Here is a 13,968-nt window from a genome sequence, read left to right on the forward strand (position 1 = left end):
GCGTGAGTTGATGAGTATTGTAGCTACTTTTACTCACAGGGGCACTGAATAGACTGTGGGATATGCCTCAGTGATATACAGCAGATCTTTCATACTCTTGTGGCATTGGATCCAGTCTCTCATCATGGGTGTTGACGTCAATGCGGATACAATTACAATGTTTAAAAGATATTTGGAATTGTACATGAATAGGAAAGGTTTGGAGGGATATGGGCCACGAGCAGGCAGGTGGGACTAGTTTTGTTTGGGACTATGCTCAGCATGGACTGGTTGGATCGAAGGGTCTGATTCCGTACTGTATGACTCTATCTGCAGCCACCCCAGGCCGTGGTGACATGATCGTTCTTGTTGCCATCCCTTGTAAACAGCACATCCTTTTCCACCCGTGCGGCCTGCAAGAGAGCGTTTAGGGAGGTGTTGCTGAAGCATGGAGCTGCCTTTTGGTGAGTCTCTGACATCTCCAAGGGTGGATTGATAAGCAGAGTTTGAGTGATGCTCCTGAGTTCCTGTCTGGGTGTCTCTTAGACATGGCACTCAGAATCTGGGGGTCTTCCTGCCTGCCCATAAAATTTGCCATCTTACCCACACATGAATAGACTAGGAAACCGAACCCATCACTTAGCAGATGTACCTCCCACTTTTACATCCACCTCCACTTCACCTCAAAAAAAAGAAAATTCTGCTCAAGTTACTAGCCATTGTCAAACATTATGCTTATGCTGGAAAACCCATATGTTTTACAATGCCAATTTGGTAATGTCAGTGTGCTGAGTTGAGCACAAAAACAGCCAGTGCTGTGTTTTCTTTTCAGGAAATGTTGCAACAATTTAGGTTGCGTTTAAACAACAAATTAAACCATTTTCTCCGTTCGCATTCTCACCGTGCACCAATTCAGGAAAGTACGAAACAGAGGATTTCCTCTCATTTATCGTAAAACAAAGAACTGCAGATGCTGGAGATCTGAAACAAAACCAGAAATTACTGGAGAAACTCAGGGGGTCTGGCAGCACCTGTGGAAAAAGAAACAGTGTTAATATTTTGAGTCCAGTGACTCAGTTTTGATGAAGTTCTGCATCAGTGCGATTTCATTATTTCTCCATTTTTTTGCAACCAGTTCTTTATGCTTTCCCTGAGTTTAAAATTTGTTAGCAATTTAAATTACCTTGTGGCAGTTTTGTACAATGAATTGGTGTGCAGAATTGGTTTGATGTTGATCTTACTCAAAGGCTCTTTTAAGTGGACTGATAGAGAGGAGACTTTAAAATCCAATGGCGCCAGCTGGATTTAGAATTCGAAGACCAATATGTTAACTTCAGTCTATCACCATCCCAAGTTAAAGACATTTGAAATCTGCAATTTCTGTCTTATCCTCTGGACGCTTTCAACTTTCAAGAGAAAAAAAAATCGGCACTTTGCAGAATGATAACTGCAGCTAATGTGAAAAGAAACTCCTCTACTGAAATGGGAATCAAGATAAAAAGATGTAATCTAGTGCAATTCTTTAACCCTTGTGTCAACAGTTTGCTAATGTAATCTTGAATCGTGAGCACTATCTTTTCAATGTTAGACATCTGGTTACGTCTAATGCAGTGTCTTAAAACAATAACTCATTTGCGTACAATAATTCCTGGCTGATTGGTTTTCCTTTAGATGGAGCTAATCTGAAATTTGTCAATCTGCTGCTCATCGTCACGGAGACTACAATTTATACAGGCTGACACCCCTTCCAAATAAAACATCAGAGCAGAAGAAGAACCACCTTTAGAATTCCGTACTCCTCAAAAACTACAGAATTCCACACTGCTCAAGCCGTCAATCCACCTGATAACAGACCAGCAATTGGTGTTGTAGTGCAGTGGGTAGTGGCCTGTCTATGACTCAGAATCTCCAAGTTCAAATCCATCCCAGGACTTGATGGTCAAAGAAGATTTGCTCATAATGGTCAAGAAAGATGTAGACACACAGTTTGAGTATCAACCTGTAAACCTTTCTAACGTTCACCAATTGGAAGTGGTAAGACTGCACACAATTTCTGGTCAGCCATATGATGGAAAGAAAACTGGAGCGTTTAACAGCAGTTCATAACTCTAGACTACAGCATATGTGTGAAAGTGCCTGTGTGGATAATGGAACTGTTTCTGACAATTGCCCTTAACATGGTAGACAGGGAAATTGGTACCCCACTTGGCAGAGGGGAGCATGGTGTTTGCCCTGGATGGGGTGGTGCAGATGCAAAGCATACATTTCTCCAAGTTCCAACAGTGGAAGGCTTGATACCAGACCACACCAGCCTGTTACAAGATTACCACCTGTGTTAGAGCAATCTCAGTTGTCTGGAGGAATGCACAATATAGGATGAAGCTCAATGTCCTTCTCCATTCTGTCATTATCTTCTCCCTGATACCCCACACTCAGACTCTCTGTTCCCACCTCCCATCATAGCTCATGCTCTATTATTCTCACCACTGCCTCACTCACTCTCAACCATCCTAAAGTCCCGCACCACCAACTCTGCGTGCCACTCCATACTACCTACTCAGTCATCTGTGATACCTCCCCACTTGCATCAACAGTGGCAGCTCTGCCGCCTACTTTCATTTTCTGTAATAGCTGTCTCTCTCTCTTTCTCTCATGCCAGGAGGAAATCAGCCCCATTAGGTCAAGAAGTGTCAAGAGGGATTGTATGCTGCCTGACATTCAGGTCGTTGTCCCCATATGAGAGAGGATCCTGACTCTGAAAACTTTGAGTGAGGAGCTTGGAGGGGAACTTGAAGTGGTGGTGTTCCCATGTATCTGCCACCCTTGTCTATCTGGATGGTAGTGCCTCTGGGTTTGGAATACGTTAAGGAACTTCGGTCAATTTTTACAGTGTACGTTATAGATAGTATATGCTGCTGTTACGAAGCATTGGTGTAGGAGAGAGTAAATGTATGTGGATGTGCTGCCAATCAAGTGGGCTGCTTTATCTTGGATGGTGTCAAGTTTCTTGAGTATTTTGGAGCTGCACTGATCAACAAGTGGAGAGTATTCCATCACATTCCTGACTTGTGCCTTGTAAATGATGGACAGGCTTTGGGAATCAGGAGGTGTTAGTCACTGCAGTATTGTTAGCCTTTGACCTGCACTGTACTTACATGGCTGGTCCAGATCAGTTTCAAGTCAATGCTAACTCAAAAGATGTTAATAGTCGCTGATTCAGTGATGGTAACACCATTGAATGTCAAGGTGTGAGATGGTCATTGCCTGTCATTTATAGAGTCATAGATGCCTACAGCTTGAAAACAGGCCTTTTGCCCCCTACTTGCCCATGCCGACAGGTTTTGCCTGCATTTGGTCCACATCCCTCTGTACCTATCCCATGCATGTACCTGTTGAAATGTTTCTGAAATGATGAAATTGTACTCACTTTGATTACTGGCAGCCCGTTCCAGACACTCACCAACCTCTGTGAGAAAAATATTGCCCCTCTGGACCCTTTTGTATCTCTTCCCTCTCACCTTAAACCTGTGCCCTCTAGTTTTAGACTCTACTATCTTGGAGAAAAGCTGTCCGCTATTTACCTTATCTATGCCTCTCATGATTTAATGCACCCCTATATGCTCCCCCCTCAGTCTCTTACGCTGCTAGCCTTTCAACCTCTCTTTATAACTCAAACCTTCAAGTCCAGGTGGCATCCTAGTCAATATTTTCTGCAGTCTTTCCAGTTTAATATATCCTTTCTGTAGTAGGGTGACCAGAACTGCACGCAGTACTCTAAACGTGACCTCATCAACCTCTTGTACAGCTGCAACAAGATGTCCCATCTCCTATATTCAATGCTCTGATCAATGAAAGCTGGCATACCAAAAGCCTTTTTCACCACCCTGTCTACCTACGACTCCATGTTCTAGAAGCTATGAATCTGTATCCCTAGATCTCCTTGTTCTATAACATTCCTCAGGGCCCTACCATTGACTGTGTAAGTCCTGGCCTGGTTTGCCTTAACAAAATGCAACACCTTGCATTTATCTAAGTTAAACTCCATCTGCCATCCTCAACCCACTGGCCCAGTTCATCAAGGTCTCGCTGGCATTCCCAGATAACCTTCTTCACTGTCCACTATACCACCAATCTTGGTATCATCCCCAAACTTATTAACCGCACCTCCTAAATTCTCATCCATATCATTTATATAAATGTCGAATAACAGTGGACCCAGTGCTGATTCCTGTGGCATGCCGCTGGTCATAGGCCTCCAGTCTGAAAAATAACCCCCTACCACCACTTTCTTTCTCCTTTCATCAAGCCAATTTTGTATCCAACTGGCTAGCTCTCCCTGGATCCCGTGAGATTTAACCTTACTCAACAACCTACCTTGTCAAAGGCCTTGCCAAAGTCCATGTAGAAAACGTCTACTACAGTGCCCTCATCTATGTGCTTGGCTACCCCTTCAAAAAACTCAATCAAATTTGTGAGACATGATTTCCCATGCACAAAGCCATGCTGACTGCCCCAAATGAGTCCTTGCCTCTTCAAATATCTGTAGATCCTGTTTCTCAGGGTCTCCTCTCACAACTTAACTACCCAGACATTAGGCTCACTGGTCTGTAATTCCCAGGCATTTCCCTGCAGCCTTTTTAAATAATGGCACAACATTAGCCACCCTTCAATCTTTGGGCACTTCACCTGTGGCTGTCGATGATACAAATATCTTCGCTCGGGGCCCAGCAATTTTCTCACTAACCTCCCAAAAAGTCCTGGGATACAATTTATCAGGTCCCAGGGATTTATCTACATTAATGCATTTTAAGACTTCCAGCACTTCCTCTTCTGTAATGTGGACACTCTTCAAGGAATCACTATTTATTTCCCCAAGTACACTTGCATCCATACCTTTCTGGATGGTAAATATGATGAGAAATATTAATTTAGGATATCACCCATCTCTTGTAAGAGGCCCAATTTTTTCCCTAATTACTGTTTTGTCCTTCACGCACTTTGTGTGGCACAAATGTTGCCACTTTTCAGCACAAGAATGGATATTGCCAAGGTCTTTCTGCACTTTGGCATGGAATGCGTCAGTATCTAAGAAGTGCCTAATGGTGCTGAACGTTGTATAATCATCAGTGAACATCGCCACTTCTGACCATATGGTGGAGGGAAAGTCATTGTTAGATCTCATATTTTCGATGAGAGTTCGAGTCGTGGGGTGGATTCAGGTGACCTTTAATGCATTTTAAGACTTCCAGCACTTCCTCTTCTGTAATGTGGACACTCTTCAAGGAATCACTATTTATTTCCCCAAGTACACTTGCACACAGTCACAGCACATAGCAAAAAGGCACACAAAAAACTTTAGAATGTCTTAACGTATACAGTTTAAATTTACAGCACCCCCCGCCCCACCTTTGATTACTATTGGTCAGTGGTGTCGAGATGTCCCTCTATAATTGGCTCTCGGATACAGCATCTTAGTTCAAACTTGCTAATCACTGAGATGGACAGGCTTGTGGTCCACCCCCCGATCCTTCACGATTTTCTCCCAGACTTTCTTATCTTTCTCCTTGAGGCTTTTCACAATGGATACTGTATTCAAGTAATATTTGCCAGCTGCACTGTGTTAACTGCCAATTAAGTAGGTACTTGCCCATCACTTCAGCAATTTTTAAATTTCTTATTACAGGGAATACAAAAGAATATCAATTCTTGATCAGTTCCAACAAAGTTATATGGTTACATGTAATGTTAGAATTCTTTGGCTAACAAGTTGTGTCTTAGTGCGTTCGTTCAATCCACATTCCAATGTCTGCTAATCTCTGTATTCATTCCTCCCCGTTGTGATGGGGGTTGGGGGGGAGACTTTTACTGTCTGAAACTGGTTTAAATCTCTTCCTCTAATGCTTTTATGATTTTTTGTGTGTGCATATATATATATATATATATATATAAAATGTGGATCGATAACTACTTCAGAATCTCTGCCTACGATTATCTGAAGAATGTTAACTAAAACCTACTCTTAATATTGTAACGGATTGATTAAATAATTCAAGAGAAACAACTAATTAGTGTGAAACGTTCTTATCTATTGTTGTGAAGTTGGGTAGAGTATTCGTGGACTGGGAGGCAGAATGTTAGAATTTGGTGTTTGTAAAATATTGGTGATTGTAAAATGTTAGGCGGGGGGGAAGCAGAATGTGGTCCCTTTAAAAGATGATGTGCTTTTTCTATGCTTAGAGATTCAAAAGGATGTCTGTGGGCAGCAGCTTGTGGGTTTGCAGGTGCCCAGAGCTCTTGAATTGAAACATTTGCATAAAAGGCCCATACAGTCAGTAGACCAAGCCAACAAATTTAGCCAATCAATTTGAAGCAGGCAACCAGATACCAAAAACCAATTAAATTTAAATCTGATAGTTTTGACTATACAGGACCAATCCAATTGTAAGGAATATTGATATGTCATCAAGGGTATAAAAGAAGGAGCACTTGGGCAAGGACAGGAGAGCGAACTGCCATCTGCAAGAGTTAACAGCTCTCAAGACAGAATTGCTAGCTTTCACAATCTTCTCTAATTTTTAGCGAAAGCACCATCTAAATCAAAGGTACAACTGGTTAATATTCCTGACAGATGAATTCGAAGGAGAAGGCATTCCTGAAAGAACATGCGACAGAGAAGACACTGAACATTCCAGAAGACACGTAGCCTGGCTGTAATTTCGAGAGACTATGTTTTATTTCTATTATTTTTGTTTTATATAAATGGGAATTGTATTTATTGGAACAGCATACCATTAGAATCTTGTTTTATTTGGGAATAGTTAGTAGTTAGAAGGGGTTTATTCGATTTGTTAATAATTTAGTTAATTTGTTCACTGTTAGACTTAGATAAATAAATTGTTACTTGTTGATTGTAAAGTAAGTGTCAGTGGTTTAGCTCACTTAACCACTAGAAGTTGCTAAAAAATGGATTACACCCCTTCTTACACTCCTTTTAACAGGTTATAGGGTGAGGTACTCCTCTCTGGGTGTTTCGGTTTTAGTTATCAGAGTGGGGGGGTCAACCTCTGCTTTTTAACACTACGTAAGCAATTGCAGCTGCACATTCTGTCTCATTTAAGTAACCTTGATTATGCAGAGTTACTATTGATGTACTTGCAGAGACTATTCAAGCAAATATCTTCCCATACGCTCTAACTACTGTCAGCAATGTTCTGCATTACGCCGTAGGCAGCCATTGGCCATTTTGTGTCGCTCCGTCTTGGGCAGTGCTAACAGTCATTGATGAAGCAGCTGAAGATAGTTGGACCTAGGACACTGACGAACTCCTGCAGAGAAGTCCTGGACCTCCAACAAACTCAATCATCTTCCTATATGACAGGTATGACTCCAACCAGCAGATAGTTTTCCACCTGATTCTCATTGACTCCAGTTTTACTCGGCACTCGGTCAAACATGGCCTTTCTGTCAAGAGCAATCACTCTCACTTCACCTCTGAAATTGAGCTCTTTTGTCCATGTTTGAACCAAGGCTGTAATGAGGGTCAGGAGCTGAGTTCTCTTGGCAGAACCCAAACTGGGCATCAGTGAACAGGTTATTGTTGAGCAAGTGCAGCTTGATAGCACTGACGGTCTCCATCACTTTATTGATGATGGAGAGTAAACTGATGGAGCAGTAATTGGCTGAGTTCAATTTATCCTGCTTTTTGGGCAAATGACATACCTGGGCAATTTTCCACGTTATCTAGAGATGCCAATGTTGTAGCTTGCAAAAGCTTGGCTAGCAGAGCAGCAAGTTCTGGAGCACAAGTCTCCAGTACTATTGCCGGAATGTTGTCAGATCCCATAGCCTTTGCAGTATCCAGTGTGTCCAAACGTTTCCTGATATCACATGGAGTATATCGAATTGACTGAAGATTGGTTTCTGTGATGCTGAAGATCTCTGGAGCTGCCTGAGATGCATCATCTACTTGGCCCTTCTGGCTGAACATTGCTGCGAATGCTTGAGGCTTATCTTTTGCACGGATGTGCTGGGCTCCCGCATCATTGAGGATGGGAATGTTTGTGGAGCCTCCTCCTGCAGTGAGTTGTTCAATTGTCCACCACCATTCATGACTGGATGTGGCAGGACTGCAGAGCCTAGATTTGATCCATTGGTTGGGGGATCGCTTAGCTCGGTCTATCACTTGCAGCTAATGCTGTTTGATATGCAAGTTGACACCTCATTTTTAGGTATGCCTGGTGCTGCCCCTGGTGTGAATAGGAAAAAGACAGAATTTACTCTCTCAGTTGCTGTCCAAAAAACAAAGCAAACAAAACAGGAAAAATAATAAAAGTGCAAGGGTGGGTCAGAGATTGCAATCTGGAATTGTCAAACTCAATGTTAAGTGAATCTAGAAAACTGTGCTATTCATAATTGAAAGTGAACAGCTGTATTACATTGAGACAACACAGCGTGGATCTGGAGGAACACAGCAGGTCAGGCAGCATCAGAGAAGTAGGAAAGTTGACGTTTCGGGTTGGGACCCTTCTTCAGAACAGTCTCTGACTCCAGCATCCGCAGTTCTTGTTATCCCCGATGAGTATTACATTGAGCTGCATTTTGAACAGTATAGGTGGCCAAGAAAGTATTCCTCTGAAGCCACACCAATGTAGGGAAATGCAGCAGCCTGAGAAGCTGCTGCACAGGCCTGGTTTTACTTAAATGCCACGCACACGTGTGCAAAAAAAATTATAATAACAGTACAAGCTGCCAATATTTTAAAAGGATCATTGGTCAGGGTGGGAGCAGGTGGAGGAGTGAGAATGCCATCAAGATTCACTTGTTCAGATAGCAGTAAACTGTGCATGAAGCAAGCACTTTCTGTAAGTAGCAGCAGGCATGGCAGGTTAGGTTTGAAAGGTTCCTGCCTCTCTTTGACCATGTTTTGGTGGAAAGGGTTGCAGCAGAGAAGGTAACAAACAGCGACATCATACTTCCAGAAAAATCCCAGGGAAACCACTACAAGTGACAGTTGGGTTGGTCGGATCTGGCAACCAAATAAAGAGTGGTGACATCCACCCAATTAATATTAAAGTTGATGAAACAGTTCTAATCCCAGTATATAGAGGGACTGAAGTTGTCTTGGATGATAAGAATTACTACTTGTTTAGGAGATGGAAAAAATCTTGGAAAATACACAGCATGAATATTGGATGTTGCTTTCAGTTTTAAGAGGGATAGTAGGAACTGCAGATGCTGGAGAATCTGAGATAACAAGATGTAAAGCTGGATGAACACAGCAGGCCAAGCAGCATCAGAGGAGCAGGAAAGCTGACGTTTCGGGCCTACACCCTTCTTCAGAAATGGGGGAGGGGAAGGGGATTCTGAAAAAAATAGGGAGAGAGGGGGAGGCGGATAGAAGATGGATAGACTAGGAATCTGAAGAAGGGTCTAGGCCTGAAACGTCAGCTTTCCTGCTCCTCTGATGCTGCTTGGCCGGCTGTGTTCATCCAGCTCTACACCTTGTTATTCCATGAAGTAGCTGTATTTTTGTCTCAGCCTTTGAATACCACTTTTTGAGCTTTAGTCAATACACGAAAAGAAAGTAATCATATTGAGTGCTGAAAAAGTCATATCATACTCTGAATATTAGCTATTTCTCACTTCACAGATGCTGCCAGACCTTCTAAGTTTACCCAGCACTTTGTTTAAATCGTAGTGTAGTGGTGACCTTTGACCTCGAGCATTTACAGGCTGAAGCAGCTGATTTCCACTGGTGAGCGAAGGTGTATCATTTTTGTTTGTATTTTTACAACTGATCAGGTCATGGATACATAAGATCTTCACCTCATAGACGAGTAATTGAACTCCAAACATTAACTCTGTTTCTGTTTCCATAGATGCTGCCAGACCTGCTGAGTTTCTCCAGAATATTTCTTTTTGAAATGTGCAGCATCCGCAGTATTTTCCTTGAAGATATCCATAATATTTCCTTAAGATATCCTGCCTGGTGCCTACAGATTGCAGGCGCACCATTCATTCAAAAGCTGCAGTACCCATTTCCCGCGCTCTGAGTGAATCATGGTTACATCATCGTATTTCCCGCGCCCGCGCTTTGGTCATTTTTTTGTGTTGAATGGCTGAAACGTCACTTTAGGCGCTCAAGCCAGCTTGACCAATCGGAGGACGCGGCGACAGCCCCGCCTGCTGGGTTCTCAGGGGGTAGAGCCGGAGGCGCGCATGCGTCACGCCCCCGGCCAGCGGCCAGCTCCGTTGTGCCACCACGCTGCCGGCTGAGCGTGCGCTTTACGTCAGAGTCCCTCTCTGCCTCTTCCCCGGCACGGTAGCCCCGCCCCCTCCACCGCGAGGTGTCAAAGGTCAGCTAATCCCGTCTCCCCACCCCCAAACCCCCCCTCCCCCCCTTGCCTCTCTCACACTCGGCGCAATGGCGGAGCAGCAGCAGTTTTATCTCCTGCTCAGCAACCTCCTGAGTCCTGACAACGCTGTCCGGAAGCAAGCCGAGGTAACTGCGGCAGTCTCTTTACTTTGTCGTTCTTTTATTCTGGCTGGTGCGGGGGGCAGGAGGCACCACCCGAGTCAGGCTTGAGAGAGACAGCGCTTGGCCTACTCCTTGGGCCCTAGCGAAGGAGTGTCTCCCCTGCGCTGGGCTTGGGGAGGAGGCAGCGGCCCACGTGCAGCCGGCCTTGCCGGTAAATCCTCAACCCATGTGCTCATCCCTGTACGCCTGCCTCTTTAAAACATAGGCGGAAACTGTGATTCTCCGCCCTTGGAGCAGAAAAGATTAACTCGGGGAGGAGGCGGTGAGGTACTGTATAAAGGTGTTCAAAATCAGGATGGAGTAACTAAGGAGAGGCTTGTTTACATTGATTCGCTGGAGTGTTAAATGTCTCCAACTCTGGGCATTGCAGTTTAAGGGAGGGCGATGCAGGCTTCAGAAAAGATTTAGAAAAATGGTTCCAGGAATGAGGGACGTTAGTTGTATGGATTAATTGAAGAAACCGGGACTCCTCGAAGGGAAGGATGAGAGAATTTGTTTGAGGTATTCAAAGTCCCGTTTGGCGTAGACAGAATCAATTGGGCGAAGCCGTACCGATGCGCAGAAAGGTTGAGAATCGGGGCCACCAACTTAGTGATTTGCAAAAGAATCAAAGGTGATACGAGAAATCTTTCTATACCACAGTTGGATCTGAGAAGCTCTGGTAGAGGGAGATTCAGTCGTAAGTTTCAAAAGTGAATTGGATAAGCACCTGAAAAATATAGTTTACAGCTCCATGGGGTAAGGGTGATAGAATGGAATTGAGTTCTTGCAGAGAGCTAGCACACACCCTATGTACTGAATGGCCTCCTGTGTTGTAACACTGTGATTCTAGTGGCAGGAGAGACAATGACTAGTGGGTATGGATTTTTAAAAATTGCCAAATAAGTGGAAGATGAGCAGTTTGTTTTTAAATTCAGGGATTTCTTATATTCTATAATGTGTTGACAGGCTGGAAACGGATTCAATAACTTTGAAATGGGAATTGAATAAATACTCAAAAAGGAAAACAAAGCAGGGTTATTTGGGAAAAAGTGGAATTAATTGGTTAGGTTTTTCAAGGAATGAACATGGAAAAATGGGCCAGATGGCTTTTCCTGTCTGCTGTATGATTCTTGTGTGTGGTATAACTGGTTCATTGGACTTCCTCTTTGGCTGGATTTAAATAGACCCTCTATTGAATTGCAGGCTCAAATATCTGTTCTGGTTCATTGTGGAGACGAAGGGTTTTAAATTAAACTAAAAATACATTGCGTGCTTTTATTTGCACTAAAAGATTTTTGTTAATAAAAATCTTCCCCATTCATATTCTTGTATGTTTGTTCTTTAACTTGTTTTTAACAACTTTCTCTTAACGGGTGTGGAGGAATCTGTTAGTAAGGTTTGCCTGGTGATATATAAATTGATAACTTAATGGATTTGTTTAATTCCAGCCACAATTTATGTATTCTTTCATTGCCTTTTATACTAACGAAATTACTACTTGTTAATGAAATATGATTGCTTTCAAAAGGTCAGGTGTAATTTTAAAGTCCTGTCATTTTAAAGGTTGCTTAGAGTGGGAAGTAAAATACTGTTTCTTGCTCCATATATCTGAAGGTTAGTGAAGATAGGGTTGAGGTTGGATTGGTGTGATGCTTCCTATAGATGGGAACATGGTGTGCTGATCAGAGCTAGTGACATGATTGAATTAATGAAAGGGAAGGTGATACCTATGGGACCGTACCATTGTGGATATCATTTTCCGGAAGTAATGAGAGAAAAATGCTTAGGCCAGCACATTTGAATCATTAGTTTTGTTGTCAGCATCTGTTAATGACTATATTCCATTTGATAAGTTGCTCAGAACTTGCTGTATCATTTGGTCATTTTAATTTGTACTGATCTAGTATTTGGGACTGAGGGTTGTTTCTACAATGTGACAGCTGTAACAGTTATAGCTCAGTGGGTAATACCCTTGCCTCTAAGTCTGAAGGTTGTGTGTTCAGGTCCTATTGCAGACTTTTGTCATAAAAATTAAGGCTGTTGTTCACAGGGCAGTACTGAGTGTTGCACAATCAGAGGTGTGGTATTTTGGATGGCATGTCAAACCAAAGACCCATCTGTCAGGTTAGCATTAGAAGTAGCATCACGCCATTTTGAAGAATAGCAAGGTAGAACTGCCTAGTGTTCTGGTCAATATTCACACCTCAACGAGCATGACAGAAACAGATATATCATTTATCATATTACTGTTTGTGGGAACCTATTGTGCACAAATTGACTATCATTGTTGCAATGCGAAAAACGTGAATGTATCTCTAAAAGTACTTAAATTGCCAAGGTATTAAGCTGTGGAATTCCCTGTCTCAAACACTTGGTTTCCCTATTACTCTTTAAAACGCAGCACAGTGGCTCAGTGGTTAGCACTGCTGCCTTCACAGTGCCAGGGACCTGGGTTCAAATCCAGCCTTGGCTGACTGTCGGTGTGGAGTTTTCACATTCTCCCCGTATTGGCGTGGGTTTCCGGTAGATGCTTCGGTTTCCTCCCACGGTCCAAAGATGTGCCGATTGGGTGGACTGGCCATGCTAAATTGCCCCGTTGTGTCCAAAGATGTGCAGGTTGGATGAATTAGCCATAGTAAATTGGGATTACGGGGATGGGTAGGGGTTTGTGTCTGGGGGGTTGTTCTTTGGAGGGTCACTGCAGACTCAATAGGCCAATTGGCCTCTTTCTGCATTGTAGGGATTCTATTCTATTTGTCCGATGTTGCTTCACATAACTCAAATCTTGATGCCTATGAAATGCTTTGTGACATTTTATGTTAGAGATGTATAACTAAAAGCTGTCAGTAATCAGCTGTAAACTGGTTTAGGATAGCCTGAAGTTGTGAAAGGCCCTATAGAAATTCAAGTTTTTAATCTTCAAGAGTATTTAGAAATACAGAAAATGAAATGTGCTTGTTGAAATAAGTTGTAATTAAAATTTATTTTCCATTTGCCCTTTAAGCGTTGGAAAATTGGCATTAACCTTCTATTGTTGCCAACTGAAAAGTATATTTATATTTTAGTTTTGTATTATATGATCGTTGCCTGTTTCAAAGGAAACCTAGCTGGGGAATAATGTTTGGCACTCATTGCATAGAGTTTACATTTAATGTGCTGTGGGATTTGTAATTTGTACAAATCACTTCTGTCTTGGGGGTAATTGTAAATGGCACTTCTGGGATTAGACTATGAAAACAAATTCAAATATCAATTTGTTTCCAATACAATTGTATAGTGAAACTTTTACCATTTAAAGTTTTCTGCAAGGTTATTTGTCTTGCAGTGTTTATTAAGGTTGTGGGAACGTGATTGTCCTAACTATGTCTGAGCCTGAGATAACCAAGGTGTAGAGCTGGATGAACACGGCAGGCCAACCAGCATCATAGGAGCAGGAAGGCCGACGTTTCGGGCCTAGACCCTTCATCAGA

General features: G+C 42.7%; 1 protein-coding gene and 1 pseudogene across 1 annotated transcript in view; both read left to right on the forward strand.

Moving 5' to 3' along the window:
* The first annotated feature begins 1,938 nt into the window (after positions 1-1,938).
* LOC125483386 lies at positions 1,939-9,163 on the forward strand (annotated as a pseudogene).
* Positions 9,164-10,372: 1,209 nt separating this feature from the next.
* Positions 10,373-13,968, forward strand: part of kpnb3 (karyopherin (importin) beta 3) — a 63,426-nt gene continuing 59,830 nt past the window's right edge. Inside the window, exon 1 of the mRNA XM_020519606.2 lies at positions 10,373-10,480. Coding sequence (XP_020375195.2) covers positions 10,403-10,480 — 78 coding nt within the window. The 5' untranslated portion in view covers positions 10,373-10,402. The remainder of the gene's footprint in view (positions 10,481-13,968) is intronic.

This window comes from Rhincodon typus, chromosome 6, assembly GCF_021869965.1.
Source record: "Rhincodon typus isolate 14 chromosome 6, sRhiTyp1.1, whole genome shotgun sequence".
Classification (NCBI taxonomy): Eukaryota; Metazoa; Chordata; class Chondrichthyes; order Orectolobiformes; family Rhincodontidae; genus Rhincodon; species Rhincodon typus.